The sequence below is a fragment of the Stegodyphus dumicola genome, chromosome 1, assembly GCF_044657685.1.
Source record: "Stegodyphus dumicola isolate Sdum_Otavi_A_Nest chromosome 1, ASM4465768v1".
In the NCBI taxonomy this organism is placed as follows: domain Eukaryota; kingdom Metazoa; phylum Arthropoda; class Arachnida; order Araneae; family Eresidae; genus Stegodyphus; species Stegodyphus dumicola.
Window position 1 is genome coordinate 278,408,603 of NC_140768.1, and position 18,016 is coordinate 278,426,618.

The 18,016-nt window shown below is 32.3% G+C and overlaps 1 protein-coding gene across 1 annotated transcript; it reads left to right on the top strand.

The window, feature by feature from the left end:
- The first annotated feature begins 462 nt into the window (after nt 1-462).
- ND-MLRQ (NADH dehydrogenase (ubiquinone) MLRQ subunit) lies at nt 463-17,806 on the top strand. Its single transcript, XM_085807469.1, has 4 exons — nt 463-621; nt 9,052-9,140; nt 13,083-13,140; nt 17,616-17,806. Exons 1-4 carry the CDS (start codon nt 577-579, stop codon nt 17,676-17,678), a joined length of 255 nt encoding a protein of 84 aa, XP_085663595.1. The 5' UTR covers nt 463-576; the 3' UTR covers nt 17,679-17,806.
- Nucleotides 17,807-18,016: the final 210 nt, after the last annotated feature.

Here is an 18,016-nt window from a genome sequence, read left to right on the forward strand (position 1 = left end):
GCAGAGCAAGTCGACTGCTGGCGGACTTCTCACACGGGCCGCAGATTCAGCTACTGTAATGTTCATTGCGAGCGGAGTAAAGGATTAAACATCTATAAGAAAATGAAATTAGTAATTAGTAAAATAAGATTACATCTGTTGGACACGAACCAACTGTTGCACAGGTATCGTAGAGCGAATTCGCCATTTGTGACTCCACTGCAGAAAGTACGACAGTGCCAGAAACATTATGCTCAAGAAGATGAAGATGAAAATTAGCAATATTGACCTCTTAGCTGATCTTTTAAATCATTGTAATAAGAAACCTTGGAGATATTATTTTCTAGGCAAATTTGTTATCAAATACATCCTAAAGGACTCATAAGTATTAGTATTAAGTATTAAATATTAAGGTTTGATTTTCGGACCGACGTTCACCCCTGAATTGGAGGGAGAGTTAGTTCCAAAGGGAAGCCAAGCTTCAAGAAAGAGAAGAAGAAGAAGACTTTGTCTGTCTGTCTGTCGAATTTGTAGCAGAGAAGATTATAGTGTTATTCGAAATTTGTTGAGTATCGTAATATTTTAAAGGCCTTCAAAATGATGAAAGGACTTACAATAGCGAGCTTAAAGAAGCATTATTCAGTGAGTATTATATACTGAGCATTTAATAATCATAGCATGTAACGAACAAGGTCTTTGAAGGTCAGTATCACATTAATGCGTAAGCTGTTTTTCAGTATCTTGCGTAGTTTTCAGTATCATGGGGAAAATAAAGAATTCTAATTTATATCATGATAAATAATTAAATATAATTTATCATGGCAAAATTTTGTATAACTGTACAAATTCAAAACTTTTGTTCTGATAATTTCATTGGATTCCGCCTTTCAAATAAAACGAAAAGAGGCCCCCAACGAGCAATATTTATGCTTATAAAGTTTTGTTGAGAATGTTGTACTATTTTTGTAAAAATTCAAAACTTCTTCCATTTTCTCAGTAGTTTATGAATCGTAAGAAATCATGACTAAATTAAAAAAATTTTTTTTTAGTGTTAAAAGTATTACTAAATTAAAATGTGTTAGTTATTAGCCGTTTAGCTTCAGAAACAATGTAATATCAGATTCTGCTTACTACGTGAGTTGATATGTTTTCTTTGTATATATTTGCTTTTCAGAATTTTCTGTGGCAGACACATGAAGACCTTATATAAATTTCTTTGCCATCAGGTTCTGAATTTATATTATATTTAATTACATTTCTATGTTTAAACTATTTCACTTTATGTGCCTAAAATATTGCTTTATGTAATGTATATTTTGCACTAATTCTTTTTCAAAATCTTAAATGAAAACTATATTTTATGATATGATACTGAACATTGTTTTCAGTCAGGGATAGGTATTTTTCAGAGCGTCATATTAAAAGAAATGCTTATTGTGTCATTGATATATGGTGCTTTTATCTATTCAAGCATGTAAACCAGTAGTGTAGCTAAGCTATACATGTCAAGAGTAGGCAATGCCTAAACGCCCACACTTTTCCAATATTTGAAAATTGTTGCAGAGTCCATCTTTGATATTTTATATGCACAAATTTAATTTTAAATTTTGCAAATAAATTACATTAATTATAAAAGAGTTTCATATCTTGATTTTAAATAATGTAAAAAATTAGTAATAAAACTGAATGCCATGGCAGCCTAATTCAGTGCTGTGTAATGAATTCTTTTGTTTTCATGTATTGGCCCATCTGCAGTATAGTAGTATTACCATCAAATGATGGAGTGTAATCTAACCAATCTGCCTGTTTTGTTCATGTTATCCAGCCATATGGGTATCGGGACAAGTCCGAAGAGCATAACAAGGTATTAAAGCATAGTGAAAAATTGCTTTCATAAACCAAATAGACTAGTTTAGGTAGATTTTGCAGAGCATTTCAGAAAAGAGGAACAAGAACGCTGTTTTTCTCGCTTTAGTGAAAAATGACCAACACTGTCTTCTTTTGCATCAGAAGGTACAGTCGAGATACTAGGTCTAGCTTTTGTTCTTATCGCAGTTTTTTTTAGATAAACTGTTGTTACAACTCTTCGGAACTCCTTCAAGTTTAGGGCTTCAGTTTTGTGAATTATCCAGGCATTTACCTTAGCCATATCCAGTGAACATATAAAAAGTGGGCAGTACCACTTTTTTCCACGAATTTTAATGGAATAAAGTCCAGCCAACAAGTCATGGTGGTCCACACAGCTCGTATGTTTGTTGTAAGAATTAATCAAATTTGGCATCTTCACGTTAACTTTATTTTTGTGTCCTCGTACTCGCCTCTTCACATCAAAGAATGGTTCAATCAAGAAATCACATCAAGAAATTTGGAGCAACAGTGACAGTACTATTATCATTCTATCGCACCAGGAAAATCTTGGATTTCTCGTCAAATGCAAAATCAGACATGCCTCTTTTTTTTCTTTTGCATAGACTTGGATTTGTCTAAAGGACACTCGTGGTTTATCCGATTTTCTCGTATGTTTCCTGTAGTTCAAAAACCCTGTTCACCAAGACTTTTCAAAAGATCAATGCTAGTCAAAAAGTTATCAAAATATAAAGTGTAGCTTGAAGGATTCACAATATTCTCTGTTAGTTTCATCACAACCTGAGTACCAAAAGGAGTATCATTTCTTGCATCAGATTCTTAACTGCAATAGAGAGAAAAATTGTAACAATATCCCTCGCTTCCACAGAGAGTCCAAAGTTTATCTATAAAATGGATTAACTTGCCTCAGGTAAACTATTTCAGACTATTCGTACCGTAATACCTGACGATCATTTCATCGATTCTTAGATTTGCGGAGAAGTGGCCAAATTTCATAAAATTATTATTGAATACGTCAAACAAAGGTTTTACTTCGAAGGATCGATCCTGGGCATGCTGACTGACAGTTCCATTGTCCACAAAGTGTAAATACGATTTCAACTTTTGAAAGCGATTTCATGACGGCATTTTTTACCAGGGTTAATGCCAAGGTCTTCAGCATCTGACCAGTAGTCACATTCACAGGTTTTTGAATAATAACCAGTTAGAAGCAAAATTCCGATAAAAACATGTATTTCGTTAGCAGTGGTCAAGAAATTGTGTTCGTTTTTTTACATCTGTTGCATATCGAACATTTTCTTTTACAATGAGATTGTAGACTTTAACAAAACTGCTGAAAAAGCTCTGATCTTTCAATGCAGTTTTCATCTGCTTGAGCAAGTCACTTGCAATTGATTCATCCTGTGTTTTCCATTTTGTATATTGCGGCGATTTATTCTTTATCCAAGATGACTGATATCTTTTAGCCTTTTTTCTATTCTTTGTTTTGGAAACACTAGAGCTTGTGGACCGTTCAGGCTGGAAACTATCTCCAGTTATAACCTCCAGAGACCCAGTAACATCGTTTATAATAATCTCACCAGTATTTACTTCATTTTCATCCCCTTCATCTTCGTCAGTTAGTTCACTGGTAGTAACACAGCAATTTCAGCATCACTCTCAACTGAATCTAAACTATTTAATAGTTCTAATGCTTCCTCTAACTTCAGAAACCTTTGCACTGACATAACTCAGCAGGGGTGAAACACTAGATTTTTTGGCTGATCTTTAGAATATGGTAACTGGTAGTTTGGCAACATTTTGGAGGCGATAAAGGTTACTACCTGGGACTTTGGTAATAATTTGAGCAGTAAGTACTCAGTTCCGATTACGCATTATTTTGTGTGAGGGAAATGAGAGATCGTGGGATATGTCATGTGATATTAATGGACGAATTACGGTTCTTTAATCGGAAAAGGGGGGAAATTGGGAAAAATTTTGGAAATTTTGTATTTGGCTTTATTCTGTGTTGTGTGAAACAGTGTTCATTAATTTTTGGATCCCATGGCCCTAACTAAAATGAATTCGAAATGGGTATTTAGTGGGATTGAAAGGAGTAGTAATAAGCGTTTCTTTAAGGTTGTGCGAGATAGAAGTAAAGATGTTTTATTAAGTTATTTATTTTACCTGGTACCTTGCTGTGAACTATAAGTACGATTTTAAAGATCCTGAAACAGGCGCACATACGCTTGCTTTTTATTTAGCGGATGAAATAAGAAAAGTTTATCGGACACGTAATCAAGATTCTGAAGAAGATTAGGTAAGTTAGTATTTTTAATTATTTGAGGATATTATTTTCATGCATTGTTCTAAATGTAAGGTGGAAGTAAAGTAATTTGGTATTATTGGGAAAATTGTTATTAGCAATGATTTAGTTTAAAGTAATTAGGATTGTAAGCTAATTTTTATTAATTTAATGTATGTGCTTATTTATATTTTAAGTAGTGTTTTTGAATTTAATTATATTTTAATTAAATGATAGTTATTTTGTGAATTTTATATTTGTAGGAATTTGGTATATGTTTTAGTTGAAGTAAACGTGCATGGAAATAATTTAAATATTTGACACTAAGTACTTGTAATGTTTGCGGTATGAATTTGTTGGTGACGTTTATAATATAATAGATAATTTAGAGGTAAAAGTTTTTGGATATTTTATTTATTTTATACGTGGAAATGTTCATATTTGGAAAGGGTATATACTTTTTCGTTATTAGGTAATTTCGGTTGATCTTTACAATATGGTAACTGGTAGTTTCGCGACATTTTGGAGGCGATAAAGGTTACTACCTGGGACTTTGGTAATAATGTGAGCAGTACTCAGTTCCGATTACGCGTTGTGTGAGGGAAATGAGAGATCATGGGATATGTCATGTGATATTAATGGACGAATTACGGTTCTTTAATCAGAAATGGGGGGAAATTGGGAAAAAATCTGGAAATTTTGTATTTGGCTTTATTCTGTGTTGTGTGAAACAGTGTTCGTGAATTTTTGGATCTCATGGCCGTAACTAAAGTGAATTCGAAATGGGTATTTAGTGGTATTGAAAAGGGTAGTAATAAATGTTTCTTTAAGGTTGTGCGAGATAGAAATAAAGATGTTTTATTAAGTTATTTATTTTACCTGGTACCTTGCTGTGAAATAAAAGCATGATTTTAAAGATCCTGAAACAGAAAGAAGAAAAGTTTATCGGACACGTAATCAAGATTCTGAAGAAGATTACGTAAGTTAGCATTTTTAATTATTTGAGGATATTATTTTTATGCATTGTTCTAAATGTAAGGTGGAAGTAAAGGAATTTGGTATTATTGGGAAAATTGTTATTAGCAATGATTTAGTTTAAAGTAATTAGGATTGTAAGGTAATTTGTAATTGTAATTTGGATTGTAATCTAATTTTTATTAATTTAATGTATGTGCTTATTTATATTTTAAGTAGTGTTTTTTAATTTAATTATATTTTAATTTAATGATCGTGATTTTGTGAGTTATATGTTTGTAGTATTTTGGAATACGTTTGAGTAGAATACGTTGAGTATTTTCATGCATTTTCGTGAAATTTTTCTAATTTATGAGAAAAAAGCAGTGTATATGGATATAGTGAAGAGTGTGCGCAATGCCATTTTTGTGCAGTTCTGGGATGTTTTTTTAAGTAAAAATAAGTCGACGAGTACATTGTTTAGTGATATTTTAATTAAATGATAGTTATTTTGTGAATTTTATGTTTGTAGTAATTTGGTATATGTTTCAGTTGAAGTAAACGTGCATGGAAGTAATTTAAATATTTGACACTAAGTATTTGTAATGTTTGCGGTATGAATTCGTTGGTGACGTTTATAATATAATAGATAATTTAGAGGTAAAAGTTTTTGGATATTTTATTTATTTTATACGTGGAAATGTTCATCCTTGGAAAGGGTATATACTTTTTCGTGATTTTCATGAAAATGCATGACAATTTACTGAATCTTTAAACCCGGTAAAAAGAACATATATGAAGTTACCTGATCGCGAAAAAGTATATACCCTTTCCAAATATGAACATTTCCACGTATAAAATAAATAAAATATCCAAAAACTTTTACCTCTACATTGTCTATTATATTACAAACGTCACCAACTAATTCATACCGCAAACATTACAAATGGTTACAAATACTTAGTGTCAAATATTTAAATTATTTCCATGCACATTTACTTCCATTCAAACGTATACCAAATTCCTACAAACATATAATTCACAAAATAACTAATAATTAAATTCAAAAACACTACTTAAAATACAAATAAGCACATACATTAAATTAATAAAAATTAGCTTACAATCCTAATTACTTTAAACTAAATCATTGCTAATAACAATTTTCCAATAATACCATATTACTTTATTTACTCTTTACATTTAGAACAATGCATAAAAATAATTAAAAATACTAACTTACCTAATCGTCTTCAGAATCTTGATTACGTGGCGGATACACTTTTCTTATTTCCTCCGCTAAATAAAAAGCAATCGTATGTGAGCCTATTTCAGGATCTTTAAAATCATACTTATAGTTCACAGGAAGATGTTGAAAACCTTCATCCTCCAAACAGACTTAATAAAACTTAATAAGCAATCTTTACTTCTATCTCGCACAACCTTAAAAAAACACTTCTTACTACCCCTTTCAATCCCACTAAATACCCATTTCGAATTCACTTTAGATACGGCCATGGGTTCCAAAAATTAACCAACACTGTTTCACACAACATAGAATAAAGCTAAATACAAAATTTCCAGATTTTTTCCAGATTTCTCCCCTTTTCTGATTAAAGAACTGTAATTCGTCTATTAATGTCACATGACATATCTCATGATCTCTCATTTCCCTCACGCAAAATAATGCGTAATCGGAACTGAGTACTTCCCACATAATTACCAAAGTCCTAGGTAGTAACCTATCGCCTCCAAAATGTCGCCAAACTACCAGTTACTATATTCCAAAGATCAGCCAATAATGATTCCCCAGTTTGGCATCAGATCAACTACATATGTATGTGGAATGTTTCGGTTTGAGATGTGTGCCAAGCAGATATGCAGCAATGGAGCCAAATTACTGATCCTACAAATTTATGCTAAAATGATTGTTTCTTCAATAAGAATGCACTTTATTTAGTATCGAAGTGAAATTAAGAATCGGGACTCTCCAAATGTTTTATTATGCTCGGAAAGGGGGTTATCAAATGCGCATGCGTAAAGCCTAAAGAAAAACATTGTTGGTGATTTTGAGGTCGGCATTTTAAATCATTCCTGATAATGGACGTTCGGATTTCAGACTTTGTACTGTATATACAAGAATAATTGATTGGTAATCGTAGATTAATATTTAATAATAACATTGTGCATAGAATAAAATTCTGGGGCTCTATAGTTTATGTATGACATCCACTTTTGTGGTCCATGAAATTATATTTGTGTTTGACAGTAAAATGTTCAAAGCCAGCATCTTGACTTGCATGTTTTCCAGTAATCAGTACAAATAATACTTCCTTCTATGATATTTTCTTTTGTGACATTCAATAAAGTTTTTGTCAATTGATTTAGTGCAGCATTACAAAAGATTCATTTGATTCTGTGCACATTCCACTGAAAACTTATTGTCAGTAAAGAATACATCCAGTGTTCTTTCTTTGAGTGAAAAAGTTTTCATATACTTTCATTTTCTCTCTGTGTAGGAACACATGCCTGGAAATGTCAGGGGTAAGTGGTAGCAGAGGTAGAAAATGGGAAAGGAAACAAGAGAGGGATTAATTTGAAACATTTATTGGACGTGAATACAAATGGTGTATGACAGCTTGAATGTTACAACAAATGCTTGAAGTTTGCAACATGCCTGACACCGATGGACCATTGATTGCAGGAGATGTTCAAACACACCGGGAGTTTTTTCTTTGATTGTAGCTGCTGTGCAGGTGAGTCTTGCCACGAATCCAATTCAGACATAACAGGAGGGTGATACACGATACTTTTGATGGCCTCGCAACAAAAAGAAATCTAGGCTTGATAAATCTGGTGAGCGTGGGGGACTGGGAACTGGTCCACCATGTCCAATCCATTGTTGCAGGAGTGATCTGTTCAAATGGCTATGAACATCCAGTCCAAAATGAGCAGGCGCCCACACATTAATTTTGAAGCATTGTTGTGCCACGTGGTGCCACACACCATAGGGGTTTTCTTAAGCCTACAAATGCTGATTGTGGTGATTGAATATGCCATCCCTATCGAATATGGCCTCATCCATGAACAAACATAAGCTGGGAAGTGAACATCGGGGCACTTTCTTGCAGAAACCACTGTATGAAATGCAGGCGTCCAGGATGGTCATCCGGGAGCAGTAACTGAACCCTGAGTCGAAAGGTGTGGAAGGACTCTACGTTCAAGGCACGCTGGACACTGGTATGAGACATTCTTAATTGAGAGGCAGTGGCACATACGCTGGTCCTTGGATTACTCTTCACCGTATCCAACACACTTTCTTCCTTAACGACTGAGCGAGTATCGTGGCCTGCCCTCACTTCTCCTGCAATTTTTTAATGACCAGTAATCACACAAATTTTGATGCAGACATGCAAACAAACTGTGGTGTGGTTGATGTTTGTCGGGGAAACATTCTCAATAAATGCGTGCTGCGGCTCATCCATTACTCTCAGCTATGCTGTACACTAAGTGAATGTATGCAAGCTGCAAGCTCTACATTCATGTAGCGTTCCATGCTTTTCGTATGGTGCCTGCCGGGTCGAATGAGGCAATCCTCGCTTTCCACTAGCACTCCCCTGTACAGCACCCCCTGGCGGTGTACAGTGACGGATCCGGGCATGGGTTCCTGTGCAATTCTTAATCCTTATAAGCTCTACCTCTCCCCGAAGTTTGTCGCAACATTTACGGGACACCCTGTACATACTTAAGTTTTGCCTGAGGGCCGAAAATCTCTGGCTGTGCCCTGATGTAAGCAATCACATTTAAGAGTAGAATATAACTTGCGCTTTATAAATTAATTATACTGAATATCTCGATATTGATGGTTTTTTTATTGTACTTCTGTATTGTTATATAATAATTATTACTTTTTTATGTCTGTATTATCATATAATAGATTGATGGTATTTTAATGCTTTACATTTTAGTTGATACCTTTATTTGTCATTCTTGGTGGAGGTATGGTTTTATCTGTTGCATATTTGGCAAGATTAGCACTTAAGAGTCCAGAAGTTAGGTAAGAATCATTATCATATTTTGAGTTTGTTTCTTAATTTTGAGTTTCTTATGTTGGTTAATGAAATGTTCTAACAAATTAACAAAAACAATAGATGCTTTTCTTTAATGTATCAAAAATTCAATCTTTGTATTTAATCTTTGTATCAAAAATACAAAAAATGCATTGGAATTTGTATATTTACAGAAAATGTACATCTGAGTAATTCAGGTTTTTAGTCTTGACGAGGGCTTAACTTTTAAAATTCGAAGTGCTGGAGCTCTGTGAATGGCAGACATAAAAGAGAACTGGGAAATAAATAAATATATAAAGTTTGACTTGGCTTTGATAGCATAAACTAGTATCAAACTCCTAACAGACATTAAGCAAATTATTGCTGTGTCTGGACAGATTTGCAGAGTCTTTTGAAGGTTTTTAAAACAAACCTTTTTATTAAATCAGAACTTTAAACATAATTTCCGCCCACCAGTGGCCGAGCAGTAAAGATGCTGAACACTGGTAGTTTGGTCCGAGTTTCGAATCCCACGAACAGGCTGGCTGCATGGGCATTTTCATGGTTTTCCCCATCTGTAATGTGTATACGAGCCAGTTTCCCTTAGAAAGTCCTCCACGAACCCATCCCTCCCTTTAGGCAGATAGCCCTCATGTGCTTTGCCATAATTAAATAATCCAATTTAAACATAATTTCATGACATGTGCTTACAAACTTTGCAAGCTGCTTAGATGAGATAACGTAGAATAGTAAATTCAAATTTAAATTATCTACAAGTCCAAGCTTACAAAATTCAAATTAACAAGTTGCCTTAAACATTGATAACTATGTTGCAAGGCTGACTAATACAGTGTTGTCTGAGCTAGCCCAACCTATTAATGTGGCCGTGAGAAGCAGAACATGCTTTGAATAAAACTCTCAAAACCTGCCTTTTAAATACTATCTACCTTATTTGCATTCTGGTTGGGAAACGGAAACAAGAATTATCAGTAAAGATTCTAGAACTAAATAACTGGTTAGTGAAAGGTAATAGTAATAATCCTAGAAATAAAGTAACTATTAAAATAATTAATAATTAAAATAGTAAAATCATTTATAATTATACTATTAAATAATTAATATTCAATAGAATGTAAAGACATAAATAAAAATTTAATAAATTTTAAAATTAATTATGAATAGTTGAATAATAAAAAAAAAATACTGGACTTCATTTTATAAGGGGCTGCAGCTAGAAATACAGTTTCACAAGAACTAAACCTATATTTACAAAGAATTAAAAAGGGTCCTTTGGGGGTCCAATAATCGAAGGTGTGTGTGTATGGGGGTGATTCTTGTTATCATAGGAGGAAGCATGCTTTTTCTATATATTATCTAAAGCATAAAATATAATTTCAAAAATGCAACTGTATTCTGAGTCGCAGTGCTTCAGTTTTTTTTTTTTTTTTTTTTCAGCTGAGTTACATCATTTTGTAACATTATAGTTCAGTTACAGCATGTTGCAGTTTGCGTATGAGTATTATATTTGCTAAATTGTTTCATAAAATAAAAATATTCAATTTAAATCACTTTCAAAAGCTTCACCCGTATTTTATCTAAGTATATTTAGCTGGCTCATATCATCAAACTACTTAAAAATATTAAGATTTTAATTTTCTGGCCAAATTTTTAACTTTAGACTTGCATAACTACAGTCAAAAGTCGTTAATCCGGACTCGTCGGGACTTCGGCGATTCCGGATTATCGATTTTTCTGGATTATAGATCATCAGTTTAAATCTGGTAAGATGGCATGCAGAAATTATAAAATTAAAAATATGAAACCGTAATTTATGAAATAAAGAACAATTATGATCTAAAGGGTATCAAAATTTACAAAAAAAAAAAGCTTAATATTTATTTGTTTACTTTATTAAACATTTCTTTCAATGTAAGTTGTTGTTTAAGTTGCTTCGTTTTATGTGATAATACTTTCTCTTTTTAATTCTATAAACAGACATAATTTCTTCTTCAGTTACAAAGTTCCGCTGTTCAAGAGTCCTATAATTGCTATGTTGAAAATACCGATTAATTTGACAATCGAAATTTCTTCGTTTTCATTAACCTCTGTGTCACTTTCTTCACTATCGGAAGCGAAATATAATGAGGAGGAATTTGATTTAAATCATATCAAAGACAGAGTACATCAAGATGAAATACAGTAGACTCCCGATTATCTGCGCCTGCCGCACAAAGTTTTTTTTTTTTTTTTTTTACAAGCGTAAAACAAAGAAAATAAAAATGTTCACAAAACTGAGTGAAACGTTAAATTTGCTAACATCGTGCTTATTTATTGCAAAAATATCCTAGGCCTTCTCGGAACCTTCCCTTCGGCCTTCTCGGAACCGTCAACTATGATGAGTAAGTGATTTCTTACTCACTCTTGCAGTGCCCGCTCCACTGCCCTCTCTCGTCTTAATCTTACTGACACTTCCACTTCGCCATTGTTAGTTTAAGCCTGATAGTGTTTGCGAACCGGTCGGAGTTAATTTCTTGTCTTTTATTGTGTTCAGTGCTTATGCTTTTTGGTTTTGTGTTTTTCGTTACCGATTTAAAATGTCAAGAAAACGAAAGAAGGTTGTGTTGACAATTGCGCAAAAACTAGAATTAATTTCCAAAGTAGCAAACGGCGCTACAAGGCAGCAGATGGAATTGGATTACGGAATCGCCAGTGCGTGACATTCTAAACAAAAACACAAACTGGTGAACTTCGCATGAATGTTGGACAGTGCTTCCGCAATGAAAATGCAAAAAACTATGAAGGGTTCTACCTTTGATGAGCTAGACACAGCATTGACAGAGTGGTTAGCTCTGTTTGAAAAGAGGGTACTCCTGTAAATGGTCTTATCATTGCGGCGAAGGCAAAAATCTTTTTGAGTTGTTAGGCCTGAAAGGAAATTTTGATGCGTCTTCTGGCTGGTTGACTCGTTTTAAGCAGCGAAATGGAATTCGAGAAATTGGACTTCACGGGGAGAATATATTAAGCGTAATAAGCTAAAATATTAAGCGTTAGTTAAACATTTCCTACTGTTTATTTTACATTTTATTGTACATAAAACAATTTTTCAAAGTTTGAATGACTGTTTTCTTATTTGTTATACCCGTTTTTAGCTTTTTTCGGATTATCCGCATTTTTTGTTATCCGCGGCGGCCGCGTCACCTAATTCCGCAGATAATCAAGAGTGTACTGTACTACATTTAGTAAGGAATTATAAGCCAAATAAAATAAAAACATCTGCCCTGAAGACAAGGATAGCACAATAAATGACATAAACAAGCATAAGTCTAATTTATTTTATAAAATCATGAAAATGCTTTAAATAGGTTGGTAGTTATCAGATGACTTAAAATTTTAGAACATAGCACATGTTTATTGAGTTAAGTAATAGTCATAAAAATATGTAATAATTCGATATAAAAAACTGTTGTTAATGCTGTATTGTGTACACAAAAAAGTAAGAAAACTTCAAGCACAGAACGTCTTAATCCTCAGAAAAGTGTAAAATAGTTTTTGGAACTGGGAGTAAGCAGTAGCTGTCAGAGATATGAACCCTTCACTGGGAGATGTTAGAAATAATTTGGCAGAAAGGGTATCGTGGAGGAGAACCCGGTGATGGGGGAAAGAATTTATTGTAAAAGAGCATGGCAATGAGAAATTTTAACAGAAATGTGTAAGTGAGAAAACAGTATCCAACACCTTCTGACTATGATCTTTGTGTATATAATTCTAGCTATCGAGCAGAATGTAATTCTGCTTTTGAGGTACGTAGTGTAGTGGTAATCATTCATTCTCTATAAATAAAATTGTGTTCATATGGGCATCTGTGATGTATGTGTATTTCACTCTGATAATCTGTATAAAGCTTATTTCAAAAGGAAATAAAAATGTGGTGTTCAAATTTAATTTTTCAGTTGGAGAAGGAAAACTAACCCAGAGCCTTGGCAAGAATATGCTGATAAAAGATACAAGGTATATTTTGTTATCCTTTATTAATTTGATGACATCAAATAACTAATATCTTCTGAATATTATGGAAAAGCTTTGTCAGCTGAATTAGTGTGGATCTGAATTAATTCAAAATGTACAAACATACTAGGAATTAAGGTTACTGAAAATATTCCAGAATTTTTTTTTAAAGATTTTCAGGACTATCTTTTGTTCAAATTAATTAAAATTTTAAATTATCTCATTGACTTAATGAGAAGAGGACACCATTATTTCCTTCGTATGGCCACTAGTATCATTTTGATCGACTCGTTAATTGAGAATTGTCTCATTTCAGTTCTGTTTTGAGTATATAATTTTTCTGTTCAATGCGTGATTTATCTCTATTCGTTCTAAATATTATGTTTATTTAAAAACATTTTTATCAGTAATTGTTACAACTTCATGGAAATTATTTCTCAACTAAGTCTTTAAGTTCCTCAGTTACACATTTGATGTTAATTATTGGTGATCTATATTTCCTTTTCTTGTAACTAACACTTGTGTCTTGTCCTGTAAGTTAATGTAAATGATCATTGCATATAAATTTTAATCTGGCCTTTAAAAGCTGTAAAAGTAAGTGATCAGCACAGTTGTAAAATAATTGGCTGAAGAGAGAATATTCCTTAGTTGTGTATCATTTTCATCCATGAGTAGATATCTCTTATTATATAATTACAATGTAATGAATAATTTTAAAATGTTATATAATTACAATATAATGAATAATTTTAAAATGTTATATAATTACATTATAATGAGTTAATATATCTTGCTCTACTTTACAATTTTTTAATAGATTTAAAATGTTATTATGCCATATTTATTCTGTGTCGTATATGTAGCTCTTTTCATAATAACTAGTGAATGGGGAGTACTTACTTATTTTTCCATTAAATCATGAAGTTGTTAGGGACCTGCCAAACTTGCTTCAATCATTCAGACAGAAGTTTGATTTGAAGAAAGAGATTGATCTTTGTCTAGTTATATAATCAACAGATATATAAGGGAAAAGCATGAAATTGTTTAGTTTTCAATAACTACTTTCTTCAGTATGGATAGCGGTATTTTGTAGATCTAGAAACCATATTACAGATTTTGCCATCCGTTAATTGATTGATAAAAAGGGCATTGTCATTGCAATAAAAAACTTGTGTTAGATCATCAGCATTTATTACAGCTCCTCCACATTTCTTTAAAAAAATCCTTTAATTGAAAAATTTAACCTTTGGTTTGCGATATTCGAAAACCTTCACATTTGGGGCTATCATATTCATCAACTTCATCATGAAATATGCTAGCTGGCCATAAATTATGCCAAGCATTTTTTAAAGGATCTGGATATACATCCTTCCATGATCTAGCGATGCTCCACAAAACAGATTTTATGCTAAAATATTTTTTAAATTCTTGAATAGTGTTGCCATTATTCAAGAAATTGAACATAGATTTTAAAAGTTCTGCTTTATGTTTGCATTTTAATACCCGCACTTTTCCGAAATCTATAGGCTGAATGATTGACGTACAATTTAGAGAAAAGAATAATATGAATACATTATCTTTCACTAAAACTTTTAAGTGAAGTACGAGCCGAACAGTTGTGTACAAATCAAAACAGTTTTTGTGTTATCGGGTAAACCAACCGAATTCTGTCGAGCCTCAGGTATGAAATGATTTTAAACCAACTGTTCATTAAGGCTTGTGTTATATATGCTTTTTTATTTGCATGATATATAATGAGAAACGTTTTACTCCTTTAAATGCTCGAGGTCGTGTATTTTTTCCAAATTACGGACAGTTTACACCTGTGCTTTCCTGCTGCATTTACATATGCTAAAATTGCTAGTCTCACTTTGGAATCTTTCACACACTTTTCACTTTTCTATAGAGGTTGCCAAGATACTTTGCAGTACATATTGTCAGAAAAGACCAGTTTCATCAGCATTGTAAATTTGTTCTGAAGATAACTTTTAACTATTAATGAGTTTATTTAATTCACCTGCAAATAGTTCAGCAGCTTCTGTATCAGCTGAAGCTTTTTTACCTGAAATTTTTAATTATCTTATACCAAGGCGATTTTTAAATCTGTTTAACCAGCCTGTCGAATATGTGTACTCAGTTTTTAAGTTCATTTCTTAGTGAAATATCTTAACTTGTGCCATTAGCATTTGACCTGTCGATGGCAAGCCTTCGCTGCAACGCTGTCTGACCCATTCAGTTATCAGGCGCTAGATATCTTACTGCTTGATGCAGTCTCTGTGGGTCATAAATTCTGCTACCAAGCTATTAAGTTTTAAATTTTTGCCACCCTTAAATTTTGGATCGCAGTGCTTTCCCTAAATTCTAAAAACATTTTCATCCTTTAATTTTGTTGCTCGGTACTTCTCTAAATTCCAAATATCTTGTTGCCCCTAAATTCTGCCGCCCTGTGTGGCCATACAAGTCCTGGTGCAGGTTCTGTGTTTATGTGAAAAATGAATCAGTTATTCTTAATTCAAATAGCATTAAATGTAATTTTTTGGCCTATAAGTATCATTAAAAAAATCTATATTTAGGATATGGAAAGAAATATTTCTTAGGGGAATAGAGGGGGATTTCGTAGATTCAGGGGGAATGCAGTCAGTTTTTTTATTTACTTGTTAAATATTAAGTTTTAGTTTAAGAATATGAAAAACTGCTTTTATTCAAGTTTTGCTATTTATCAAAATTTTTTATGCTTTTCTTGTTCAGTTTATAAGCACATTAAAAAATAATATAAATTTAAAGAAATGGGTATGTATTTTTTGAGTTTTGGAAAGGAGGAGTGGGATGATAGTCTAGCAATAGTGAAAAAGGTGCATGGTTAGTTGGTTGATTGTTGAGAAAAAAAGGTTGAGAACCAATGGTGTCATACGTATGTTTACACATTAAAGGTTACTGTAATATATAATTAAGTACAGAACACAAATAAAGCTGATTTTTTCAATTTTAGTGGTGCAAGTCTTAGCAGCTATATATTTACTGCTGTGAATATCTGATTTGTAGTAGTGAAGCGCATAAATAAATAAATGCATGTGTTGAAAAATAACTTAACTGACCTGAAATATAAAAAACAGTAATATTAAATATAGGTCTATTCAATATCCAATTGCAAATTTGATAAGTTTTCATATAACTGCTCCCTGTAGGAATGATAATTTTAGTATTAAAAAAAAAAGATTGGGGGAATATGCAAGCAAATACGATATTTATAAATATTAAAGTAAATACGTTAAACCAAAAGGTACTATTCCGTTTTGAGGACCGTAAAAAAATTGCAGCGAAAATGTATGCGCCAAATCCAGCAAATGCGCCCATTTAACAGCTCGCCAAATCTAGCTTACGCGCTGATTTCAGATTGCGTAAGTTTATATAGTTCTATATTTTTTAAGACACGATTGAAATACTAGTTTCATTTTTAAATCCATTTTTGATTTTAAATCTTTTTTTTGATATCCTATGGATTTAACAATTTGGGAATTGCCCATGACGAAAAGTCTGCAATAGAATTTAGGGTAAAGTGCAGAATCACCCACTGCTTGACGCGTTTTTAAGAACTGTACATACTCGGTATCCATGTGCACATCGACCTATTTTCGCTTGAAAAAAATCCTAGAATTACACAAAAATTCCTAGAACTGCGCACACCCTTGGCTTTATCTATGTACACATCGACCTATTTTCACTTAAAAAGTAAAAGAAATTGACAAAAATCCAATTGTTTTTACTCTTGTAAAAAGCGGCAAACAAGTGAGTGATTCTGCACTTTACCAAGAATATTTTCAAAGAAAAGGCATCATTCATTATGGAAAATTACGTTTGAACAACCAACGAGAAGAAATTATGCTTTAGCGATAAGTCGGTAGCGAAATAGAGATGCAGGCATCCATTCAGTTTTGTTTAGCAATTTTTATATAAATTATAATAATGATCTGAAATACTAGTTATTTACTCTTATGCTTCCATTCAGTCATGTTTAGCCTTTTTCATATAAATTATAATAATAAAAATGTATATGAAATTAACCTTTCATCTAAATTAAAACATCAATCTTAGATAGTTATTTACTATATACTTCTTTTCTTGCCGCAATTATTTTTGGCAACATTGGCATCAACAATAGTTTGGCGATTTTTTACGGCCCTCGAAACCGAATAGTACCAACCAAAACTGTGGGATTTTTTAAATTTGGAAATTGCGATACAACTGCATTTTTTGTTTTTTGTTTTTGTTTGTTACTTATAGCATCAGATTATTCTGTAATGGTGAATTTTAACTTTTTATATTTACTGCTATTGATTATATATTGAGATATTGTATTATAATTTCACATTTCCCTAAAAAAGTAATGTTTTTGAGTAGTTAATTAGTGACTTTATTATGTGATTTTTACTTTATTTGGTTATATGAACAAGGAATTTAATTATTACTTTTCTTTACAGCTTTACCAAGTTAAGAAGGACATAGATTATTCAAAGTTCAAGGAACAGCGCCCTGAATTTTAAATGTCTAGTTACAATTCATTCCTTGTAATGCTATGTAATTTCTGAATATGAAGTGAAGTAACTTAAATATAGGTTTATTAAACCTCATATTTGACTTTTGTTTTATTTAAATAAAAAGTAGTATGGTATGGAGTTGTTTTTATCATTTTGTAGATTTTGTACTTGGAAGATCTCTCAAGTTTTTTTAAATGTGAATAACATTTAAATGAATATTACTGTAATCAGAAGTATTCATAATAAAAATAGCAGTATAAAGAGGTCATAATGTTTTATTCTTAATGAGATTTGATAGGTTTATTTTAAATAAAAAGTAGTATGGTATAGAGTTGTTTTTATCA

Bases quoted from the DNA above. Each gene is read 5' to 3' on its own strand.
- ND-MLRQ (XM_085807469.1), top strand. From the start codon at position 577: ATGATGAAAGGACTTACAATAGCGAGCTTAAAGAAGCATTATTCA. The intron at 622-9,051 runs GTGAGTATTATA...TTTACATTTTAG, and splicing joins GCTTAAAGAAGCATTATTCA to TTGATACCTTTATTTGTCAT. The intron at 13,141-17,615 runs GTATATTTTGTT...TTTTCTTTACAG, and splicing joins ATGCTGATAAAAGATACAAG to CTTTACCAAGTTAAGAAGGA.